At 42.0% G+C, this 26,454-nt stretch overlaps 1 protein-coding gene across 2 annotated transcripts in view; it reads right to left on the minus strand.

Moving 5' to 3' along the window:
• Positions 1-26,454, minus strand: part of cacna2d2a (calcium channel, voltage-dependent, alpha 2/delta subunit 2a) — a 139,849-nt gene that overhangs the window by 91,228 nt on the left and 22,167 nt on the right. For both annotated transcript variants that reach the window (XM_076760362.1, XM_076760351.1), the window contains exon 3: positions 8,892-9,008. In XM_076760362.1, coding sequence (XP_076616477.1) covers positions 8,892-9,008 — 117 coding nt within the window. The remainder of the gene's footprint in view (positions 1-8,891; positions 9,009-26,454) is intronic.

Here is a 26,454-nt window from a genome sequence, read left to right on the forward strand (position 1 = left end):
TTGTCATGTAATACTGTTTTTTTTATATATTATAAGCAAAGTTTGATAGTTGATGTTTATCTAATTGAACTGGATGGTAAAGTGAAGTCAAACTGGAACTGTCACTTCTGCTGACATTCTCGGATAGTTCTCGAGAGAGAAATCTGATTTAGCAATTACTTTGTATGATTTGCGGAGACGCTAAAACAACAGATTATGACTGACGATATAAAAACAGATAACAAAGACAGTCCTTCTGCTATGTTTGCTACGTTTCAATAATCATCAGGTGTACCGAAAACACTGCAGAGACATTTCAAATGTCAAACATTGTCATTTGCTACAATATTGCATCTGAATGATATTTTTAACAGTTTTCAAACATTTTGCACAAAATGCCAAAAACATCATTCAAAACAAGACTTTGACAGCACAGTCCAGGAGCCTAAAGGCATACGTAAAAGATACCATAAATGGTGTATGTCCACAGGAACATGATGGATTCTCTCTGAACTACACTGACAGAAATTTGATATGCTTTCGCCAATCAGTGCACACTGCAAAGTTGTAAAGTTTTCTCTTCTATTTTTACCCAAGTAGAGCTCGGCCTACTTCTCCTGTTCTTCCCTGATGGGACCTGAGAGTTATAACTGCCTCTCCAAAGGCCTACAGGAAATGGAAACCAAATTACTTTGTTAGGTTCTCACTGTGGTGGTGGTGGTGGTGGTGGGAGGGCTGGGGTTGTAATATGTAGTTATATCTTCTACAACAGCATATACAAAATGTTCCACGCATGTTAAAGTTCTGACTGGTGATTGGGTTCATTAGTTATTCAAACCACCTGACCTCCCCACAGCGCTGCTCAGACACACTCATTACGAGACCCTTGTAATTCATTAAGCTCCCTAAATGAACACAAGCCATACAGAGCGGTGCACACTATTACTGAGAGGCACTGCTATGCCTCTGGGAGGTTAATAGTAAGTGTGTGGTTCAAGGTCTAATGCTATGATGAGGGCAGGGTTGGACGTTAGATATACTTTGCGTCCATGCAGATTTTGTGGAACATTGAGTGCGTATTGTAAAATAATAGTGAATAATACACATACACCTGCAATAAAATGAACTTCTAGGCAAGAGGACTGCTTTAGTACTGATGGTAATGATGATCATAGCATACACTTCCACATATTCTTCAAAAATTAACATCAATGGCACCCCAAACGGAGGTGTGAGGGGAGCGAGGCTGCAGGGAAATCTCGCTCCCTCTCAAAGTGAGAGACAACTCCTTCATTTGTCATCACTTCACGCCAACAGGAGGGACATAATCACTTGCTGCCGGTGGTGTAATTCATCGTGTGCACACCAGCTGCTGCCCCGCTGCTGCTGTTGGGAATGACAGAAACTTAGAATTCAAGTGATTTAGAAAGCTTGGCAATATTTTTAAAGATCTCCTTTAAAGTATGCATACAGTATTTGTTGATTTACTGGCGCAGCAGGAAACATACGACACAGTACAGCACTGATTGAAACAAATGGTATTAAAATCAGTAACCAGAGCGACATTAGACAAAGACAGAGCTTCGCTTCAGTAATCCTCCAGCTCTAGTACACTCCACCACTGAGGGCCAATCCAGATCCGAGTGACATCTCTCACTTCACAGTGCTGTGATGGCGGGAGCCTCATTTTTAGGGTTGGGGGCCCTTTAAAAGAATGAGGGCTAAATTTAGCTGTTATAAATTGGTTATTTGTGTCGGATGCCTGTTCAATTAAAGCCAGTCACTGAGGCGCCTGAGATCTCGCTGGGATGATGACTCAAGTCATCAACCACACACTCCAAGGAGGTGGTTTCATTCCCAGTGTTACTGCAAGTAACAATAATTAAACTCTTGTTTTCCTGTTGTTTTTTGGTCCACCATTTACAGTGTAAGTGTAAATCGTCGAAGCTGCATTTTTCTGATGAAGACAGTTAAGTTAAAACACTGGTCTACATCCTAGCAAGACAGCACTCCATCAAACGGGTGTGTGTTTTCACCCCACCTCTTCAAAGCTACGTTTCCCTTGTGGAACCAGTGAGCGAACTCAAAAAGAAGTTACCTCACACTGCACAGTCATTCCTCCGGTGTTCGCGAGGGGTGTATGTTCTGTGACAATCGTTCAGGAGGCTGGTCATTCAGAGATCAGAACTGTTAGAGGCGTAAACTGATGGTTGCTCAATTACAAAAACACATAACTGTGTTGAGGGTTTTCCCCCCAAAAATACTGTTTTGTTGTGTTCTCTGTCATAGCAAAGTGTACGAAGCTGTCAGAATGACTGACTTGAAAACGAGGCCACGAGCAAGCAAAGTAAGTGCATGACCGACAGCCTGCTGCGGTTTGATAACTGTTCAATGTCAGCTCCAATTCCCTCACTTTCTGGTGGGTATTTTCAGATGTCATCTGGCAGGTGAGCTCAGTGTGAACAGGTCGCAAACTTCACAGGTGAGTAGATCCAAATGTTCACACCTGTGCCGACGCACATGCTCAAACCCTTTCAGCACGCGTGTCGGCCGTGCGTGTCACGCGCGGGAGTCTGTCTCAGTGAATTATTAATGGATGTAACGTGATGACAGATGACTCAGAGCGGCCCGTCCCTCCCCATCCCTGACCCGGCTGTGTCGTCTTGGTTTCCACAGTCAGGAGGAGACGGAGGCCCACGCAGTCTGATTGATTAATTCTGTCAAGCACACTTTTGCTGTCCCTGCACAGTGTCCGGTCCGAGCTCTCCTGCAATCTCTCACAATCACGATCAGCATGACTGCAAAGTCACAGAACATCTCCGTCACTCCTGAAAGTGAACCCGCCCACCATCCACCATTTTCTTCAATTTACTTTATATTGCTTTCCAACCAAACAGGCCAACTGTCACATCCCATTTGTTTTTTTAAAATTGTCTGACTTCCAAACAGCATATCACCAACCCCGGTTTGTTTACTGTGACTCCAGAGGAAGCTCGGTTTATTTTGGAAAAGGTAACCTTTAAACGCCAATTCTTTTCTGATACACATGATATAATATAATATGTATGATGTCAGTTCTGAACCAGAAAAATCCGACAAATCTGACTCATCTTAACTCAAGGTCCACTTAGCGTTGGGCAGTTGGACAGATATAATGGCTATCGGTGACTCGCCACATGTTGGGCTCACACTGACCGGTGGGAAAATTTTAGCATATCGCCTAACCCAATTTTGATGTGTATACTTCTCTACTAACCAAGTCTAAATGGTCTAAATGGTGGTACACACTGTAAAGGTACTGGATCAGTTGCTTAAAGTGTGTCTTTACTATTGTTGTTCATAAAACAACGAACCAACAGATGAAGGGACAGACAGAGAAAAAGAGGGAAATATCAAGTTATGTGGGAAAATATACTGAGCTATACAGTATTAGCCATATTGTTTCAAGACAGACAATATTAAAGGATAAGCATTTGGCTACTGTTGTGTAGTACATTTTAAGAAGACACGAGGGAAGCTGCTCTACCAGGTACAAATACACCTCAGGTGTAAACATCCCAGGTGCGACTACACTGCACGTCAGTTCCCCTTCTAGTCTAAAGGTATTTGCTGCACATCTGCTGTCGCTGTTTTGCACACAAACCTCATAGTGAATCATATCTATTTATATGGGTCAATCTTTTTTTTCCCATAACGGTGGAGTGAACCGCAGATCTCAGCACGCACACTTGTTTAACTAAGAGGCCCCAGTGCGAACAGTTTTTTTTTTCCTTTCCATTGCATCTGTACGCCTGCTGCTAAGGTTTCCTCACTAACTTGTGTTGCTCGTCAGTACATTTCCTTGGCTGCACTTTGTAAGAATATTAAACCAGGCCTCATCCCTTCACCCTCCTGCTTCATCTCCATGGTTTCACCCTGCAACCATTTCAATAACCAACCCAGTGGAGTGCTGGGTGTGTATCCATCAGGCAGCGAGCAGCCCAGAGGCAGCCATCCTTCAGCCTGTAAGTGGTATTGGGATAGTATTGAGATCTGTGTAATTGGATTAGACCAACCTTAGTCCCCTCTCTATTTCACCAGTCCCCTCTGTGAAATCATAACTTAAGAGCTTTGACAATGGTAGTTTTGCTGTGCAGCAGCTGATGGGAATGTAACATGATCTCTGTCTGTAGCTTGTGGCCTCATCTTTCCTCCCGGAGGCTGGAAAATCCCAGCAGCGGTCTGACTGACAGTTTGACTCTGCCTGCCTTTGACTGACAGCGTACAGGATGCTGTGCACCCTCTGATGGTTCTGAGGGGCCCAACTGATCTCAGGCCTCTGTGGCGATCATATGGAGCAACACAAAGAGGAGCACAGGAACGGATGTGGGCTCAGATCAGTCTAGGAGGTCTATCACACCTGTTTGGCTTTATACACATGACAGGTTACATGGAGGGCTGTGTTCTCTCTGGCTGCTCTGGGTTAAAAGGCCTGTCAGACAGACACTCTTGTAGCATCGCTCAGGTGTGAGCCTGTTGCTCTGATAACACACACACACACGCACACACACGAAGACACAATGAAAGTACAAAGAAGCACATGCAGACTAACGCATGTGATGTGCATATGGAAACACTCACTCGCTGAACAGCATGTTGTAAGCTCTCAACTGACATAACCTCAGACAGTTGGTACCAGTATATATCCCAGTGTTTATCGTTACATTATTTCACACTGTGGCTAAAGGGGAAGTGATACCTACTTACGTTTAAGGATTATTCAGGGGCTCATAGATAGTATTGATTCTTAGATAGTAGTCTGTTTCCTGAGACATTACAGGATTAAGAGGCAGAAATAGTAGTCTGAGAGATATTTTCTTATGAGAGAAATAAAAAGTTGGCTTTATTTTACAGCTCCATAATGTCTGAACAATTTCCTACATAGTTCACTAGAAAACAAACATACCATGCATTTAGTAAATATTAATTTATTATGCATTTATGACTTTATTCTCCATATATACTGAACTGTATCCCTGCTTAATGACAAATTTCATGTTTGCATGCTCTGCTGCTCTGCTGTGTGCTGACTGAAAGATGGTAGCATTCGATTGGAACAAACTGATTGGAACACTCTCGAGAACGTGTCTGTTTTCCTTGTCATCAATTCCCCAACATATTTTTTTCCGGGAAACTTCTTGGAAATCATTACGATATTATTTAAAATATTGGGCAATAAACTTTTACCAATAAGTCCTTGAGAAAAAAAATAAGTGTCAAGAGGTTACGACCTATCTTTTCATTTCCTGCTTGAATGTGCCTTGAGGAAAAAATGCTTATAATGGAAGTTGCATTGAACAGAAAACATCAACACACAGACAACCTCCGGGATACACAGTAACTTGATCGGCTGCAAAGTCAGCTCGTCTACCCTCAAATGCGAAGCGAGTCCAGGTGTCAGCTACAATTCAACAAGCCAAAACTTCAAACATCAGAGGAAGCACTCCTGAGTCATATTTCAACCTGCCTCAGAAAACAAAGAGATTTATAAAGTGTCCAGTGGCAACATGCAAACCTGTCAGCCGACTGGAGTTTGTGTTACATTTTAATTTTGGCACCAAGCGTAGAATCAGATCATTGTTTGAAAAGACGGCTGAAGCCAGAGGCAAGAAAAGAGGAGCAGACAGGAACATGGAGTGGAGGAGATTAAGAAAAGGGAGGGGGGGAGGCTTTTGACAAGAAGTTAAGTAAGCTTATGCGGTTTCTACTTTCAGGGTGAGGGGAACATTAAGTTCATTGCACTCCGCATTCAATGTCATGGATAGATATTTCAATAGGCAAAAGTGTACATCACTGCATTAGTTGGCATAAAATCCAAATGTGGATCTTGTAGCTGAAATGCAGGAAAAAAAAAAAAAAAAAAGACTCTTTTCCAACTGTTGCACACCACAAACTGCATCTTGTTCACTGCAGTAATAACCTCAGCTACAGAGTGAGCCCAGGCAGGTAAATAAATAAACACTTACCTACTGGATTTGTGCTTTCTTTCCCCAGCCCTTTCTGAACTATACAAGCGCAGCATTTAAATTATTAAAATGTGCTGCTAATTTAGGAATTAAGGCTAAAGCAACTAAATCCAGAGCACTGACAAATGCTTCCCTCCCCACTTTATATCAGTAACTGAGTATTTAGAGTCAATGTGTATTTTCTCATTAGTAACATAAACATGAATTACAACGAATCACCCCGAGCAGTATTTAAATAGGTTGCAGGAGAATAATTTCTTCTTGCATGCCTGCGCACACGCACACACACACACACACACAAACACAGACACACACAGATCCTCTTTTTTAAAATGTTTGGCAGGGAATATTTGGGACTAAATAACCATTACAGGGGGAAGAAACAGGCTGGAATATAAAACGCTGTCAATACTGTGCTGAGCCGAGTTTGAGACCTTCTTATCTACAGACTGCATTAAGACATGGCTTTCACTTTTCTCCCCGTATGAATAATAAGTCCACATGAATTTCTTTCGCCTACAGTCTTGAATTTTTAGTTTTAGTGGGAAAAAATAAATCCTCACCTGCCTAAATGAAACATATTAACTCGTTGCGTACTTTTTGTTAAGGTTTGTATTCTATAATGACATAATGACTCCTCATTTCTTTGCTCTGCTCGTTCCCTTCTGCAATTCTATCATCTGACTCTCGTTTCCTCTCCTGTCTGCTGTCCTCTTTTGAATTTCTTCACCAAACTCTTCCTCTCCCTCCACCCCCCCGACCCCTTCTGCTGCCTCTCTCCTTCCCTCCCGCTTGCTGCTCATTTTTAAATCTATGAATTTCTGAACATCATTTTCTTGATTTTTCCACACCCCAGGGAGACATTCTCATTCCAGCCCTTCTCTTTTTTCACCTCATTTCCTCCCTCCTGAGTGAATCTCCCAGACAGGATGTGAGGTGACAGTGTGGCCCGTGGAGGTTGAGAGAGGGGGGGCTGTGCTGTGTGTATGTGTGTGTGTGTGTGTTTGAGCGAGGTGGAGGGGGTGAAGGTGAGGGTATTGTACAGCCTCCCTCTCATCCAAAAAACGGGGGTGGAGGGTCAGTGCCATTCCAAATCCAATCCCACACATGACCACAGGAGATGTACAGCAACGCCTTCTTCCCTTTTAGGATCCAAGATGTAGAATTAACCGTGCCTCAGAGAGACTTCTGCTCCTCGGCGTGAATGTGCCTCATCCCGCAAGACCTCATGCTCTTAAAAGATATACACTCCTGCCCCGTGAGGCTTCAACGGTGTTGAAAAATGTCAATGCTTTCGCTTTGAGTCACTATATCTGGGCAGAAAAAGAGGGAAGGACAGCGGACAGTCCCTCAATCGCCCCATCCTTAAACAAGGTGCTGTGAGACTGAAATTAAACCTTGCACGTACTCAACACACACCGATGAGACCATTACACACAAAAACATGACTGCATGGCTGCTCTAATTTCTATGTCCTACATGTTAAATTGAAAATATCCATATTTAAAAGCAGGGTAAAGTTGGAGTGTCTTAAAGCACATTACAGCCTCAGCGCTTTTATTGTATATGTGGAGCTCATGCGTGATCACAGTGATTGAAATGAACCAGTGTTTGTGTGCAGATGTGTGCGTAGCTGTATGTGTGTATGTGGGTGGAGGTAATGAGAATCCCCAAACTGATTAAAAGGAGAGTCTCACCTCCGTTGTAGGAAAAAAAGAACAAATTTAGCTTTAAATAGCAATAAACAGAAATTCTAATCAGGTGATTTGTGAATTATATGTTCCCATCGTGTCCGGTAATCTTAAGTGTGAGGATGATTTGCACAAAACTTACTTGCGCTCTGTTAGACTAATAAACAGAAGACAACAGTTTGACTTTAAAATACACATTTTCAGGATTAGCACGAATGCTACTTTACTTTATCTCTGCCTTAAAAAAAAAAATTAAAAATTAATTGTGTATACTTTTCTCATTTCCCTCCTTGTCACTCATCTTCCCTGCCTCTGTACCCTCCTCCCCTCTCTTCCTCTCTCAGGGGTTAGAGGTTCCCCACTGTGAGAGCAAAACAAATTTCTAACTAATCACAGGACTGTCTGAGCATAACAGTGGTAATAATTATATCCCAAAATGCAGGACATTGAAATGATAACCTCTGAAATAACCCGTCTTCTCATACACCACCCAAACTATCCTTCAGAATATACGCTATTTAGCAGAGACACACACACACACACACACACACACACACACACACACACACACACGTTCAAAAAAAAAAAAAAAAAAAACTCAAAACGAGCACTGGGTAAAAAAAAAATGATAAAGATGATTATCTCCATTTTTTTGTCATGGACGAAATATAATCGGCTTAAAATTGTATTTCAACTATAAAGAGGAATTACACTGCTTTCAACAAGAGTTCAGATTGAAGGAATAAAGTTGATCTCCTTCCATCACCCAATTGCGTGTCCATATTGAAAGAAGGACTGCAAAATAAAAGCTATGAGGTGAAGGCCGATTCAGAGAGTGTAGAAAACCGTCAGTTCAATTATAGATGATGAGGCTGTCGACAAAAAAAACTTGCCTGCCATTTGTTTGGTGTTATTTTGATTATTTATGGTCTCAAACGAAACTCGTCCTGCATAATATATGGCCAAGACCAAGACCTCAACACTGGCGAATTGGTCCATAAGCAGAAGCGTTTGGAAAATACTTCTTTGAGAAGCTGAGGAAAATAAAGTGCACCAAATCAGAGCTATTTGTTTCGAAATGTCAGCCGCTGCGTTTTATATATCGTGGAATAACCACAGGGTCAAACAATCCACCATGTATGTGTGCATCTGTGCACTCGGTTACAGTGCGTGTTTGAACACATGTTTTATTATATATGCAGCATCATCCTCTTACCTCCAGGGCTTTCCTCTTACTGTTGAGCAGCTTGGAGATGTCCCGTGCCACTCTCTCCACCAAGTCCTTGGGGTTGTTTCTCTTGATTTCAAACTGGCTCTTCTTCTCATTATAAATCTGCGGATGGAGAACACAGGGAAACAAAGATCAGGTTAGCCGAGCCATTAGTTTAATTAAGAAGATCGCAGAGGAGCTGTTTGCTTATTCTCGAGGTAGCACACAAGATGGTAAACATTTACTGTAGAGCAGGCAGTATGCAGCCTGCCATTATACCCATAAGCCTCAGCACTGTAGCAGAATTAAACACAGAACAGAGCCCTAATGGTAAAGCACTTAGCTAGCCAGCTGCAGTCTGGCAGTCAGGATCAAATTAAATAAACGCAAACTCCAGCAGATACTCACTGCTGGGTGAACACCTTGCATCTTCACATTGTTAATTTCTTTGGAAGTAAAACAAGCAGCCTTATTTACAGCTTGGCGACAAGACACTGTATTTGTGACTTAATCCAAAGGGTTACTGAAGACTAGCAGAAACCAAACAGACCACAGAACTTTTTCAACCTGTGAAGGACCATAATCCCACAGTTGAAGTAAGAATTACAACGTTTCCACTCAAACGGCGTTTTACAAAGCACTCTTACTCGCGCATTACCAGAATAAAATCACTCAAGACCCATTTAACAGACACAGACTTTGCAAACCATAAAAACATGTAAGAAAAATGGGTTTTGGATGCCAGAAGGGACGGCGATGCTCGGAAAGGAGGGTCATCCAGAGGCAGGACGACAGATGCTTGGACCGCTGACAGGGGAAGGTACTTGGGAGATTAGTCTGCTCCCCCTGGAAGAATTGTGAAGGCTGACTCAGCGGCCCGGCCTCTCTATAGGATCTGTAGTGTACAACAGAGCACCACCCGAGGGATTACCACTTATCCTGCTGCCCTAAGACACTGCAAGACCCACTTTCACACCACAAAACCATTTTGTATAGTTCTTCCAAAAAAAATAAAAAAAACAAAAAACCTAAGAATAGCCTGTTGTTGAATATTTTAAAGCAATTAGTGTCTTTTTAAATCTTCAATGCGAGGCTGAAATGCTGCATTCACTCTGGTTGTCTGTCAAGGTAATTACCCTCACTTTGAGGTAGTATACACTCACGTCTGCAATCAATCATTTACTCGATTATACACACATTATATTTAACCTTTCATACATAATTACTGTCTATGTATCCATGCTGTAAAATCTATTTTCATTTTTAAGTATTGAGGTTTGGATAAGCACAGAAAATGTGACTGACAGGCAGCTAATAGCCTATACCAGTGATACAGATACTGACACCGATTAGAAATCTGCAAATTATACAGTAAATATAAGTAATACACATTCTGACCTCAGTTCTGCCGTCCTCAAAGCCTTATTTATTTCTTATGTTCTTACTTATCTTACACTTAAAACTTCATCAACAGGCCTTAAATCTGAAAATAATAACAATAATAAAACACGGGTTATGCAGATCTTTTTTTGGGAGATTAAGTAGCCTGCTGCTGTTCTAAAAAGATCTCTCACCACGCATCAGAAAAGCAAGCAAGGTCAAGTAACGGCTAAATGCCGGTGTTGAGTCGGAATATTCAAGTAATTAATGAAGGTATCTAAGCTGTGCCAGTTGTGCGTAACGATACGTACAGTTTTGCAGAGGTACGAGTGTCTGTCCTGAGAAATCAATGTTTTGAGTCAAAAGTCAGGTGGCTTTTTATTTTAGCTCCTTGTTGTGTGCCCCGACAGTGTTTGCCTGTACTGCTCAGCAGCCAGCTCTGAGAGGATTTGATTAGCCTACTGGTCAGCTCACAAGTCTTGCAGTATATCAACGTGTCAGGCCAGGTCGGGTCCGGAATTGATTTTGAGATCATTGCAGGTAACAGGTCGGTTCCAGTGTTAAGCTTTGCAGGAGCCAGAAATGTGCCGGACTCCAGACAGAAAATGAAAAATTTCCAATTGGCTAAAACATTTTTAACATCAATTCTCTTTTTTTTCGCTGCATGTAAGTATACAGGAGGAAAGACTGTGTATGCTAGCATGTAGCTGATGTTGAGGAGCGTAAAGACTCCCAACTGTCTATTTTGCACGGAGTAGTTAATGATTGAGAACGGTTGATGTCAAGATGCTCTGGTGGGAGGATATTTAGGAGTCGTGTCATTGCAACCCCGAATTGAAAAAAGTTGGGATGCTGTGAAAAACATACTGATGACATATACTCAACTGAAAACAGAACAAAGACAATATCTGCTTATTCTGAATTTGATGCAGCACCACGTTTCAAACAAGTTGCGACAGGAGCAACTAAAGACTGGGAAAGTTGTGGAATGCTCCAAAAACACCTGTTTGGAACATTCCACAGGTAAACAGGTTCATGGGTAACAGGTGAGTGTCCCAACTTTTCCAGAATCAGTGTTGAATATTCTCTAAAAAGCAAAGAAAGATAATAGAGACATTTTCAAAATTTATGAGAAAATCTTGATCTATTTGCTCAACTAACAGTCAGCCAGTACAGGAACTTAAATGCTGTTCTTTAGGTCCAATTAAGAATTTATGAGAGGCTGATTTCAGGTTCCTGTTGTGTTCTCAGCAAGACCCGTGATTGGTGCTTTCATCAGCAGCAGCCTGTTGATGAAAGCATGTTGGTTTTTCAGCCTACATCTGACAAACATCCTGACCTTTACAGCGTTTCTCAGGTGGCCAAATGTTTTTTGTTAGATCCCTTATGTGCAGTTCAAACCATGGGAGTATTAAAATCTATTTATCCACTTTAATTAAATCATCAAAGTTCTTTTCAGGCCCGAGTAATACGCCAAACGCACAGCAGATTAACGTCACAGATTTAGCTCATGAAGGAGTCAAACATTGTTTAGCAAAACATATATGCAAAACTGTGTCATCTGCACAGCAATGAAATGTAATGTCATGCCCATGGATGATGCTTACTGAGCCTTACAGCACGACACACACAGAAAATAACTCTGTAATGAGAAACTGCCCTGAGAACTGATACAATCACACTTTGTGAGCAAGGCTGTAAAGTGTCTCCAGGAAAAAGGTGTAATGGTTAGCCCTATCAAATACAGAGAGCTTTTTTTTTTCTTTTAAACTGTCAACGGTTTAACAACTTCACGCTTTCCATTAGTGTGCATGACACATTATTCTGGAATATGCTGTTTTGTTTAAATGTAGAGGAGCAACGGTTCATTTTGTTTGTCCCATACTGCTTGATGTGGCTAGTTTTCATTTCATTTCATTTCAGCCTGACGTAACCATTTCCATTCCAGCAATTGGAAAGGTCCTGAAGTATGCAAGTATGATTTCTTTTCCAATTAGAGAAACCACCGTGAGTAAATGAGGAAAGAGTCTCCAGTGAGATAAAGCAAAACTGACTATCTGCATCCATTGTTGTTTTTATTGGTCTAGTGTGAGCTTAATTACAACAAAAGCCAAAATCTATCTGTGCAACAGTGCTTTCTTATGTGTGATTAAACAACCACTAACGGTTGAGTCACACTATACTTAATTTTTATTTCATCCAATGTCTTCAGTCACTGAATGAGACACAGTCTGCACAATCTGACAACAAAGTACCAGCACCACACACCCCAGGTCATAGACCCCAGATCATGAAAAAATAAAAATGGAAGCTTGAGCTTGTGCACATTATCGTGCACTGAAAACAAGGGAAATGATAGAGGGGAAAAAACACCTGAAAACAGGTGAAGCGTGGTCCATAGATTTAAAACAAACTGGAGGTAGGTATTATGTGCCAGTCTCCTGCAGTAACACTGCTTTTTGTGGGCATTTGTTGGCTCTGTTCACAATAAGCAAGTCATTGTTTGTGTTTTTCATGTGATTAAGGTTATGAAGCAATTAACAAGGCTATTGTGGCTTTAGCTTTCTGTGTCTACCTGGAGACTCAACTGCTGAGCCCCACACACATCAATTAGATTAACCACGATTAAAATCAGCACATCACCTGATTCTGAAGTCTCATGATTGATTGTTTACAGAGCAAATATTCTCATATTTCTTTGAAAACTGCCAAAGAGAGGATCTCTTGGCCTCTTATGAAATATCGTGTCTGTGGGATTGATGTGTTGATGTGCAGCAATTAGGAAAGGAAAACACTGGCGTCCATATGATCCGTCTCTGTCGAGCTGAAAGCTGGGCAGGCAGCCAGAGGCAGTTTCCTTCCACTGGCCCACTGAGCAGGCAAACCTGGTCCCAGAATCTCAGCCCATGCCAGCCAAGCACTCTGACGAGATTGCCTGGTGTCTTATTTTGGCCGCCCTCTGAGGGATCAGGGATCCTGCTTAGTTTCAAACAACACTTTAAACCACTTCTCAAAGTGAAATGTGAAGGTGAAATCTGCATACTCGCACACACACACACACACACACACACAAAAAAAACTTCTTAAATGTGTTTTGATGAGCAAAACAGGTGCTTCAGTTCTTTTAGTTGTGTTTCTTTCATTTTGTCCCTCAGCTGCTCATCCTGAAAAAGTCATTAGTCTGCACTTCAACAGTCCATGCAAGCACACACACTGACACACAAAGGAATTATTAGTCATTACCCCTCAGTTCTCAACGAGACTGTCCTCAGACCAGAGACCAATAACCACGTGAGTATTTACACACATGAACATACACACACATTTCCACACACACACACACACACAGTGACACACCATTTCAGAGGGCTTTTTGTCAAGGTGGAAGAAGCCATTAATGGAATCTTATTAAACCATAAAACAAGAGCGAAGTTTTCTCCGCTCCATTGACAGACTACAAACCCCTGACTCTTTAAAGCAATGCATTTTTCAAGTCGATTTAAAAACCATGTCAAATTTGTTTTTAAATCAATATTCATTCCCTTAATGTGTGGTAGTGCTCTTTGGGTCTGCCTCTCTCTGGAAGATTCATGGCAGTCTCTGGGACATTACAGGCAGAGCCTTCTCGGCTCTGAGCATAGAAACAAAACACAAAAGGCAACGACAGAGATCAATAAGACTCATACTGCTTGTGGGGATTCCAAAATATTTTTTATTTGTTATCATAGGCAAGTAAGGTACACTTTTTCTTTTTGTGAACCCTTTTCAGAAAATAAGGAGCTGAGGGAGTGTTCTTCAGGAAGAAAAAAAAAAAAACTTTCCAATGCAACTTGCGTTACTTGTCCTGCACTCTGCTTCTGTATTTAGGGATTTCAAATGATTCCAATGTACTGCATAATTGTGCAGTCTCCGCTACTACAATCATCAAACAGCCTCATTGGAAAATGCGCTGCTTAATTACCTCCTCAAAGCACAGAGCCAGCAAACCATTGAGAAATTAAGTCAACCACTGTCTTTGTGGTCCAGAATGTATGAAAATTACCTGCTGCAACACATGTCCACAACGAGGGCCACTATTAAATTGATTCATACAATATCAATAGTTGGTCCAGACCGAAACTACAGATTGCAGCTTATTGCCCATTGACATAAATGGATTCTGTTAGAAATAACCTTGTCTGCTGTTTGCCAAGTGACAAAAATAAAACCATACAGGGCTGCACAGTAAATCAATATTACCATTAATCATCATCACATACCTTTGTGTATAATATTGTGGTTAATAGTTCTGATGTGTAAATGCATAACAAGTTCAATTTAACCAAAATCTGTTACCACATGTTATTAAGTTAGTGGTTTTGTTGTACTAAAAACAGATCTAACAGATGATAGATTGGTGTCATATACCTGAGTTGGCATGTCCTCCCTCAGAGTAAATGGGCATGGCATCAGTTTATTGTATCCACCTAGACAGTTTGTCCCCCTCTCAAGTGACCTATGTCTCTTGTACACTATGTACTACTACATAAACAGCTCTGGGATCAGTTTCTCTGGCCTTTTGTGTGTGACCATGGATGCTTTCCTGAGCAAAGTCTGCTTTATTCTTTTTCATTCTACATGGACTATTAAAAATACAAAGAGAGACAAATAAAGACAGATAGCACTGTAGGATGCTCGTCTCTCTGACAGGTTGGCCATTACAAGTTCCTGTAAGGGGCAAATGAGGTCCCTGTCCATTCTGAAAGAAGACTAAGCCGTGCTGTCAACCGGACAGAGCTCCAGCCCAGAGAGAAGCAGCCCGGCCAACGAACAGGTTGGAGGAGCACTGGGTGCAGACTGACAGCACATGTTAATGCTGGCCACGATAGGCCTGAGGAGCTTTAAATCCCCTTCAGCTAGAGGTTGAAGATGAGTGACCATCATCGCTGAAGGACCATAAGCACATCAGCCTGCCTGAAATTATATTTGAGGGCTTTAGAGCTTGACTCACTCACAGGTAATGGGGCAGCTACAGGAGAAAAACCAAGCGCCGTGGCAGGCAACTTTACTGTTAATCATATGCAGCGTTTGAGCCGAGGCAAACCACTTGTGGGTACTTGTAAAAAATAAACAGCGGGAGCAACAGAGTTCTGTAAAAAGGAAAACTGGAATTAGCAACTTGCGAGACACAGACAAACGGATGGACCCCCTGAAAACATAATGCCTCCAGCCATGACTTGATTTGCTTTAGCCGACTGCAATGTATACAAGGTCGAATATGAAAAAGAGCTGTTAGCAGGGGAAATAATATTCAGATCATTTAGCGATGCAAAGCAGTGATACATGACCATGAAAATACTCCAAGTTAGACAAAGGTCCTCAAGTAGAAATACAAAGGTACTGGCAATAAAATGTGTTCAGAGTATTCAAAGTAAAAGCACTCATTATGCAGAAAACTTCTGTCTGTGTTATATTGTTCTAGTTTTACTGATGCATTAACATTGAATCAGTACTTTACTGCTGTTGTTGGTTAAGGGAGCTGAGATGAGCTGAGCTGAGATGAGATGAGATGAGACTTCAGATTTTATAAAGTCATCACATGTTTTGTATGTAAAATCTCAATCTGAAAAGTAACTACTTACAACAGCTGTTAAATACATTTAATAGAGCTGGAGTACAATATTTCCCTCTGAAATTTGGTGGAGCAGAAGTATAAAGAGGCAGAAAATGGTACAAGTACTGAGCTTAAAAATTGTACTTAAGCACAGTACTTGAGTAAATGTACGATATTACTTTCCATTAGGGTTGGGCGGTAATCCGGTAATAAGGTATCCCGCGGTATCTTAAAATAGCAACGGTATCAGTTTCATTACCGTTACAGATGTTTTAACACAGGTGTGTCCAGGCGCTCATTTGGCCGCATCTGGGCAGAGTACCGTTATCTCGTCCAAGCATACAGAGAAACTCCTCTATTGAAAACACTTTTTTCTGCTTGCTATTGTTCTTAACTCTCATAAAAGGACGAAATGCAAATAAAACAGTAAATTAACACCTCGGGCTGCTCAGCAGGGTCCTTCGTGAGCGCTCTGCTCATTCATGTGTAAATGAGACAGAGCGGTGAAACTAACTGCGTAGTTACACCGGTCAATAGCTCAGCGACCCACTGGTCCATTTTGATGATCGACACCTCAATCGACCAGTCAGAGTCAAGAGAATCGAGGGGCAGCACCAAAATTCACAATAGAAACACCAATGACGATCCAGAAGGAAGTAACCCCAGAGATAGGTTATCGCATGAAGAGCGCTCCCTCCACTCTAGAAACGACCTCCTCTTTATGTAAACAACCACGACCTTCGTGATTGGTCTCAAACTAATGCAGAGTCACAGGAGGAGATATGAGCAGCGTTTTTTTTTTAGCTGGAATATAAGTTTTGACCACAAAACAGCAATTGTAAGACATACTTTATGATTTAGTGAAGTTTTTTTCTGCTACTCTTTGGCTGCTAGCTCGCTGAGTTTTCGTCACACAGTGAGGAGGCAGATATCTCCATGATCATCAGATTCTCTGCTTTCATATGATAGCAGGCTTGTGTGGTTTGCGTGAAGTGAACTTCATTTGGGTGACAATGCTTGGTAGAGGCTTTTAGCTGAGTTTCTCCCCGTCATTCTGGTACGCTACAAGTTAGGATTGGTGCTTCCTAGCGTGAGCATTGACTGTCTGAACTGCGCTCATGTCACACTGCCCTGCAAAGTGATTTTTAAGTAGTCACGGTAATACCGTATACCCCGGGAAAACGTGGGGAAGGTTTGACGGTATTAAAATTAGGATACCGCCCAACTCTACTTTCCATCACTGTGTACAGTACCCCCTTTGCAGTGTACATCCCCATAATGTGAGCACACAAGCTAAAGGGAACAAATACCCACTAATTTATTCATGTATTTACTTTAAAGCATGTTGATGATTGATGTTTTTTTTCTGTAGAAGATTATGGGCACCGTTAAGTCTCTTCATGCAGACATGCCAGCTCTAAGCAGCATTTTACAGCACAACAAAAATAACATACTCAAAAAGAAAAAGAAAAAAATGGATGTGACTGTTTTGTGGTGTCCATCCTTTTGTGAAGAGGAATGATAATTCATGGATTGGAAAGGCTGTGGAGCAAATTAGCAGTGTTAATCAGTTATGCTGTTGGCTCAAGGCTGTGACGCCTGGACAGCTTTCTGTGTAGGCCTGTCATTCTCACAGGAAAAGAGGAGAGGTGGCTCTGCAGAGTGCCACTGACGGCCAATCGAACCTTCTGCTGCTAACGCTCACACAGGATACAACAGAAGTAACTATGCCAATCGCCACCAATATGTTTTCTCTGGCAGTCAGGATTGTCAAGTACACACTGAAAATCACACACACGCGCGCACACACAGTGAGACATGCAAATGCACGCATGCGCAAACTCACATTCACGCCCTCTGTGCAGCTCACACATGTCACACATACTCACATTCTCATCATTAGCCATGATGACTGGTTCCAGAGTGCCAAGCTCTGAGTGTCACTGTAAACACACAGATGGGAAGACAGAGGGTGGCAAGGCTCCAGAAAATTACTGTTAAAAAGTGGTATGCAGATTCAGCTGGCTCCCAAAACTCATCTAAGATGTCCACTGTTTTGCAAGTCCATCCCAGTACTCCTCAACTTCAGAAGCACTGAACAAAAAAAAAAAAACTTGCTAATGCTGCATTAAAGTTCAAAAACCGCTCATGTTGGCAAAAACCTTGGACTTTTCGAAATGTTCCTCCCGTCATCGACACAGCAGAGCAAAGTCAAAACTGTAGAAGTGATAACAAATGAAAAAGATTTCTGTCTTCTTATGGCACTCTGTATAAAGACTTATTTGTTGACTTTTTCGCCGTGTTCGCTGCTAGAACTGATGTTCTTTGGTAGTGTTGATGTTATTGTCCCTTCATCTGTGTCTAAGAGACAGGACTGCTTATCTCTCCGTGAAGTCAGCCACAATAGGCCGCGTCTGGCTGCTGCAGCGCGGAGGTTGACAGAGACAGATGCCACATCATTAAGGAATATTAGTGGGCTCTGCCGAGCAGACCCAGCTTCCACAGGCCCCAGGAAGAGTTCAATAAGAGAGAACGCATAGGGAGCAGCAGTCCCTCAGAGGAACTCGATAAGACAGAACACACCAGAAGCCTCTCGTAGTTCAATAGGACTGGAAGCCTCCAGAGGAGTCCAGTCAGACGGAGAAAAAGCAGAAGCATTGACTGCTATTGTGAAGCTAGTGTCTCAGGGAGGTTTTCTGTCCCGATGAGACAACGAGGAAAAAAGACAAATGAGTGTGTCAGCAACAGACAACATGTATACAGCTAATCTGCCACCTGCTTTGATGGCATATACTCCTGACAGTGTACCAGGGCTTGGCACTGCATCATCACTGCAACAGAAAGCCAGAATTACCGCCTCGTGGTTGTATGCCTCCGCCAATCGATCAAGTTGCAGTTCACATCCACGTCTGTCCAGATTCATATATAGCGAAGACTTTGGAGGAATTGAATAGCTAATAACGCTCATTGTGATAGAACACGAAGTTGTAGTCATGACAGCAGACAATGCTTCAAATATGGATGTTGCTGCAAAAATGCTACAAATTGTAAAACATGGATGCTTCACACACACCTTCAACCCAGCAGCACAGGAGATCTAAACAATCAGCATAGTTTCAAGGTGGGCACCCAAGATTAGTGTCACCAATTCAGTATCTGAACAAATGTGAAATATGGTCACAGTCTCCCCTTTTGTTCCCGAGTTGTGGTGTTGAACAAGGCCTCTAAAGTGTTTTGCTGAACGCTATGATGTCACAGTGAAGCTGACCTTTGACCTTTGGGATATAAAATGTCATTCCTTCATGATTTTATCTGATGTTTTGTCATAATTCTTGCGTTATGGCCGAAAACGTGTTTTTGGAGGTCACAGTGACCTTTGACCACCAAAGTCTAACCAGTTCATCCTTGAATCCAAGTGGAAGTTTGTGCCAGATCTCGTGAAATTCCCTCAAGGTGCAGGTATGTACAGACAGACGGACGGACAACCCGAAAACAGAAACTGACGCTGCCCATGCACAATATGCAATATGCACATGAAGTGCATCAAATCCTGGAAATATGACATAGTCAGCAAGAAATGGCATTTTCAATTTGATAGCTAGCTTCAGGTGCAAAATTTGAGTTATTTCAATCAAATCAGTGGTCGTCAATTAGCAATGATGAGTTTGCTTGTGTCTGCTTCTGTGTGAAATCAAGGTGCCCAGTGTTTCACAAATTACCAAGAGTTCTGAGAGATAAATCAGGCACCATTATCAGTGTAACCTGCGTGCAGTATGTGGCTTTTGCAGGGCCAGAAGGGAATGCCTGACATGCAACAGCAACCATGGGGATAGGGCTTAATGACCAGTTAATTGATACTCACACATAACCATGCCAGCTAGACCAAAGTTAGTACATCCTATTAATTGAGAAATGATAGCTATTTACAAGAATTACCCAAGACCTAGCAGGTTAATTTTGCAGACATCCACTTATTATAAAGGATGCATAAATTACCAAATTTGAATAGAAAGCCAGTGATGTAACAGCACATGCAAAAGAAACATGATCGTGAGGCAGCCTCAGAGGCAACACAGCGTGTCAGTGCCAGCACAAAGTTACTGAGAGCTAGCTGCATCCGGGCACTCATCATAGGAAACAAAGGCTGGGCTAAATATTTACATACACCCCTTAGGGAGCGTTTGAGATTAGAGAGAGAAAGAAATAGAAAGATGACATGGGGGGTGGTGAGGGTGGGATGGCTTCTGTAACATTATCAGAGGGATTGTCAACTGGTGATACAAGCGGGTCTGAACAAAGAAAAACATTTACGCACACACGACCGCAACCACCACACACACGTGAACAAACACCCCAGAGAGACAGAAGTTTGAACACACTCAGCCTCGTCTAATCTCCACGCTGAGATCGCATATTCACCTGCAGGAACTGTGTGGTCTCATTCAAATGTAATCAGTGTATTAAAACTTGCTGTCTTCACTGCTTCATTGCATCTTACCAACATCCTAAGTGATGCGATTATCATCTTCATCCAGAGCTCTCTTGTGTCACATTATACGAGATCTAGAGGCTGTTGAAGGTACTTGTAATTCTAGTTTTAGTGATTGCCGTGACTCGGAGATTTCAATCACGGAGTCAATAACTGATTCAACGCAGTCGTCCGGCTCAACTGACCACGAGATAGTCAAGATCCTTAGTGAAACTGACCTTGAGCATAGCAAACTTTAAAGCCCAAAAAAAAAAAAAATCTAACTCAAACAGATAAAGCATGCCAGTACGAAAGTGTGCGAGGGGATATTCACTATGCCAAGTCACAGACGGTGCAAACCAAAAGGCAAACAGGACCAGCTGGACAGATGGAGCCCACAGCGATCTTTTAACTACCCGGTTTTGTAGCTATTCATTAATTAGCCCTGTCAGCAGAACCAAAGGGTCATGCAGAAGTGGTGTGAGACGGCAGGATTCAACAGGACCGGCCTGCTGAAAACCAGCCAGCCAGTTGGCAACAATCAGACAGAAGGATTCATAGTAAGTGACTTGTTGGAGCGGGGAAGGACGAGGGGAAATGTGGGGCAGCCTCCCCCCTGCTCCTCTCCTCCCTTCCATCCTCAGTCAGGGTATTTGTCTTTTAGACAGAGATAAACTGCAGCCTTTTTATTAACTTGCTGATGGTGGGGAATTGTTTTTCCCCATCCACTAGGTTTTCTCAAATAGACAGCCGCACAAATATCCTCCCCATAATTCTTCCCTCCACTATTTCTCTTATTTTCTTGACTTCCTCAACCCCCTCCCACATCCCCAGCCCCTATTCAATACTGGCTCTAAAGCTGCCTACATATTGTCATAGTAATATCTCAGGCCGGGCTGCTGTATATCAAACATACAATCATCCAAATTTCATCTTCCATCCCATCGCATTAAGTCACCGCAGTAGCAAAATGGGATGGGATGAGTGTGCGTCTATCTGTGTGTTTTTGGGAGTGTACATTATTCCTTGTGGCACGCTTGCTGCTTGTTTCTCTGCCTAAAAGACTTCTAATGTGTGAAACTGTGCACATTATGTTTTGGTATGTGCGTGACTTTGTGTTTGCATGGTTGTGCTTTTCTCCGTGTGTATTTGAGTGGGCCGTGGAGGTCCTCCTGCTGAGGAGACAGATCCCCAGGGGGTTTCTCTCTCTGTAGCATCTCCTCCACTTCCTCCTCATTTGACTAATTACTGCACCACTTCCACGCCACTGATGAAGCCTGGCACCTGTCCATCAGTCTAAGTGTGAGCTTGGCTTGTTTCAGCCTATTGATACAAATTGCTAGCTAAACACAGTCTCATCCTGGGCTCTCTCCTAATACTTAAAGTTCAATGCAAAAGCCCATTCTTTCAAAAGCATTTCAGCGTCTTGATAATATTAAAGCAAGGCCAGTGTTTTTGGTTCATTATGTTTTTAGATAATCAATGTCCAATTGCATTATTTTTGGTTTGCAGCTCACTGCTCACTCTCATAATGTTGGTCCTGGGTCATCCGTGCCAGAAAGTATGCAGTAGACACCGCTGCTCTTCCACGCCATCTGTCTGTCCTCTCCTGAAGCTCAAATCATCTTTCCCACGCGGCGAATACCGCTGCTCCGCCCATCTCTGACCATCTCTGCCAAGCTTTACAACAAGGTTTAAACCCTAAATGATTCTGTTATCACTCTGTTGAATTTTATTAAGAAGATCATCTCTTAAATTTCCACTGTTAATGCCCCTAAAAAATAAAAAATAAATAAATAAAAGAAATCGGTAAATATGAAACGGATAATGAGCTGAGGGGAAGCAACTTGCAGAGCCAGAGACAGTCGAGCGTGGAGCAGCTATAATTTGGAGAAGAGACTTCATAGAGGTATTAGAGCAGCAGAGGTCAATGAAGTGCTATTATATAATTCAAATGGGCGAAAATAACGTGCTTAGGATGCACAGCAGTGGAATACAGAGCTCATTATCCAAACATCCAGACTTTGTTAAGCACAGCTCAATGCTAGAAAATAAAAATCCATGTCTTAAACACAGTCAGTCCAAATTAACTTTAATTCTTCTAATTTACCAAGAATCAGTGTTTTTTTTTAGGATACTAAATTATATTGTTTTGTCCAAAGCAATTCATATGTTTTTTTTATGCAATTTGGGTTTCAGTGTCACTCAAGGACACTTGAACACGTGGGAATTTGGCAGCCGATACAACCACCAGAATAAGCAGCAATCTGGCACCTTTACCTTAGCTTAGTTTACCCTAAGAACAAATAGCATTACGTCATCTGAAGTAATTTCACGTGGATGGCTGAATCTGAGATTAATTAACTTGGCTTGATTTTTAGTTTATTTATTCCTGCAGTGAACACATTCGCAACCCTGAATCACACACTCTGTATATGTTGGCTTTGAAGTAGCTCCCAAATTAACTTTTTTTTTCTTTTTTTTAAAAAGGGATTCAAGCACAACACATACTTGGCAAGTTGAGTTTTATGTCCGACTGCGCCGGCCCAGCACATACCTGAGTGACAGCCACTATGACAGCCATTTTGTTCTGTCCCACTTATCTCTGTCTTACCACAGGCGGAACAGAGCAGAGAGAGAGGAATCCAAAGACAATTTAAACTCACAGTGCAGATTACATTTCAAACCTCCCAGACTGAATATTTAACCCTCTTGCCTTTCGATAAGCGATAGGGGGATTTTCACTGATTCAGGAACTCAATTTAACCTCCCCTCTGAGAGACGAGGCAGCCGAAACGTCCTATAGGCTTGCCCTTGGTGATGGCCGAGCCCCCTTCCTCTCTTCTCCACCACCGTCTGACACTAACAGTGGCCGTCTGCTGGGCCTGATAGAGAGCAGCTCCATGCTAAGTCATTACATACAGAGCACAGCCTAATTACACACAGACGGCCCCCGTGTCACCTGCCAACAGGGTCACTGCTCTTAGAAGTGACGGCATTAAGGGAACAGCTACACAAACCCTGGTTGAGAGATAAGGGACATCTTCAGCTTGCCATGTGTACGCTTTTGTGTGGGTGGGGGTCCGCCCTCAACAACCTTCCATATCTGCCCCTGCTGAGAGACGTCGGCTCCGTCCTTGTTCTTTCCCTCCGAAAATGTCCGGGCACTGCAGCGCGACTCGCAGCCCTAACAGGTTTGCGACGACGTACTAAACTGGACAAGCTTTCAGTGGAAGGAAGAGAGTTCTCCATATTGAACATCACAGGGACGCTTTTATAGCATGCCAATTCCTGCCAAACTGGCTGTTTCCATGGAAACGGAGCACTTAATGACCGATAACAGAGAACGACCTGGGAGGAAAAAAAAAAAAAAAAGAGAGAGAGAGTGTTGAGAGCGAGAGACAAAGACAATGACAGAGGGAGATGGAGAGAGAAAGACGGAGATCTTGTGGAACAAAAGAAGCAATTTAGTATCGGAGGACAGCGTGAAGCCTGATTATGTCGTCAGTGTAAATGATCATTAATTTCCCTCTGTCCAGCTGGGCCAGATTAATGCCTACCCATTCTGCACCGTAGAAAGAGAGCCAGAGCTTAACCATTTCACTGGGCACGCCCGCAACAGCAGCCACGGCCTTAATAAAATACAGAGCTTAGACCACACCAACACCCATAACTGGATGGAAAGAAGGCGCTTTTCAGCAGCACAACATATATTACAACTCAAATCAAATCAACAATCAAACATACATACCATAAAATTATACCTTCAGGCTGCGGCAACTACCTGTGGACAGTTATTTCAACACTTAAACTGAGCATTTGACTGACGATATACAATAAATCACATACTCCAAACTGCTTTTATGCCCAGGTGTGCCATCCAGGCACAATACAATAAATAAAATACAAGCAAATAGTAATGCCTTTCTGATATATTTATTTTCCATTGGGAGGAAGCCTGTTATTTCTCCATCCATTGGACAAAATAACAGGAACAACTGACAATATAAAATGTATAAAATACAATCCCACAGCTCTGCAAACCATAACCACAGGGGAAAACTGTGCACTCTACAGATCATATCCGGTGTGCAAGGACACTAGTTCACTGAGTCCGATCTGTCTGGAGGCTTCAAGACAAGACGTTTTTTGTGCATTTAATTTAATGGCAAACTTATTGTGTTTCCTGTTTGGGAGTGACAAAACAACAGGACATCGAAAATCAGTTTCTTTGTATGATGTAGCGATTATAAAACTATCTTTGTGTTGTCCTAGGTCTCTTTTCTATAGCCTCATAATGGCAATTTACATGAACCAGAAGGAAACAAATGATTTAACAGCATCTACATCTACATCAAAATAAAAGTTTCTCCGTTTGGGGGACTAAACTCTGAGCTGGACAAAACTGTAAATCTAAATAACCCGTATGGTAAGCCATGACATTGCCTTTCCAAGGCTTTACCCTTGACAATCCAGCTACTGATCCCTCTGGGTCTGATGTTAACATTTAAATATTTGACACAATAGGACAGTTGTGTGCAACATGTCAAGCCCTCCCTCTACAGACTCCAGGTCAGAGGTAAAACGCCCCGTGTGATCAAGAATCAGACAGGAGCAAACGCACAAACAGTGTGCTTTGATGTCTCACTACGGAGCTCAGACGCCGGTTTCCACATAACTGGGTCTGATCCCTCTCATCAGAACCAGCATGCCACTTGGCTGTTGAAAGCCCACAATTTCCCTGCTCTTTGCATGCTGATCTGATTATTCATAAAGCAAGCAATTACACATGCATTAAATGTAGAAATAAAAAAAAACTCTGATCAACAGAAGTGGTCACATCGTTCAGGTTCATTACTGAAGCTCTCGGTCTGGGGGGATACGCTTCTCTCCCGATTTGATACGATACTTGGGTGCAGATTCGATATGTATTGCAATTCTTCAGTATCGTATCTCGATTAAATATTAAAATTTACCACAATTTTTGTTAGATTTCTTAACTCTAGATCATGGGGAAAAAATTGAATTGTACACTTCCAGAGACTGCATATGATGAGTCATGACTCATATATAACACACACACACACACACACACACACACACACCCTGTATATTCGCAATAACAGAAGAAAAACAACCTAAAAAAAATACATTACATTTTTTTGATTTCCTTACAGAATGTTGAACACAGTGACGCCTTATACAACTAATTGACCCAAATCAGTGAGGCCCATTGAATGTCATGTAACAGCAAAAGTTTAAACTGCACGTTGAATGAGATCCAACGAATACTGTTAATGTAAAAATAAATAAAATGCAGCTTTACTGCTTTTAGTTTTAACATCCTCGGCATTATTTCTTGAAATATGCATGTTAACAGAGGACCTTAGCCTCAAACTAGCAGAAGCATGTCAACCAAAGCAATTATTCTTGCTCATTAAAGGGGGCAAAATGAGATAATGAGCTAAAGTTAATATACTGCAGCAGTCTTATTAACTTATACACAGCAGCTTTGAAGCCTAATAAAACTAAGCATAGAAAGGCTGATGCCATACAGCATCAATCACAACACAGATTGAGAAACTGACACCCTTCTACTGCTTCAGTATCTACAAACTTGCACTTTTTTTTTTTTTTGCATTTTTTGGCATTTGGAAAGGCAGCCTATACGTGTATTACCACCACCTGCTGAGCTGCCGTCTGGAGCTGTTTCTTTTAAGCAGCTCATTTAATGACAGTATGTTGTAAATGACGCCTTTCCAAAGATACTTTCTACTTATATTTTGCTTTCCTCAGAGATGATACTAGTTTCCTCCACTACTTTCCAATAAGACAGATCCAAGTGATTGTAACTGATTACAGTGTGTGTGTATTCATGTTGGGTGTCTACCTGTTTTATGAACTGTGTAATTGAGCTTTCTGTGCCCTAACATTAAATGGGTAATGATGATCTCCTCCTTCCAGCCTCCACCCCACAGCCTTCCAGTAAAAACATGCTTTCGTGTTTTGTATATCTGTCTTCCTGTTTCACTGGCCTCCTAATACCAGTGCCACACTTTTGGCATACAAAACCAAACTTAAGCTTTACTTTGTGGACATTGTAAATTGGTATATCCACATTTTCATTA

This window comes from Chaetodon auriga, chromosome 2 (assembly GCF_051107435.1).
Source record: "Chaetodon auriga isolate fChaAug3 chromosome 2, fChaAug3.hap1, whole genome shotgun sequence".
In the NCBI taxonomy this organism is placed as follows: Eukaryota; Metazoa; Chordata; class Actinopteri; order Chaetodontiformes; family Chaetodontidae; genus Chaetodon; species Chaetodon auriga.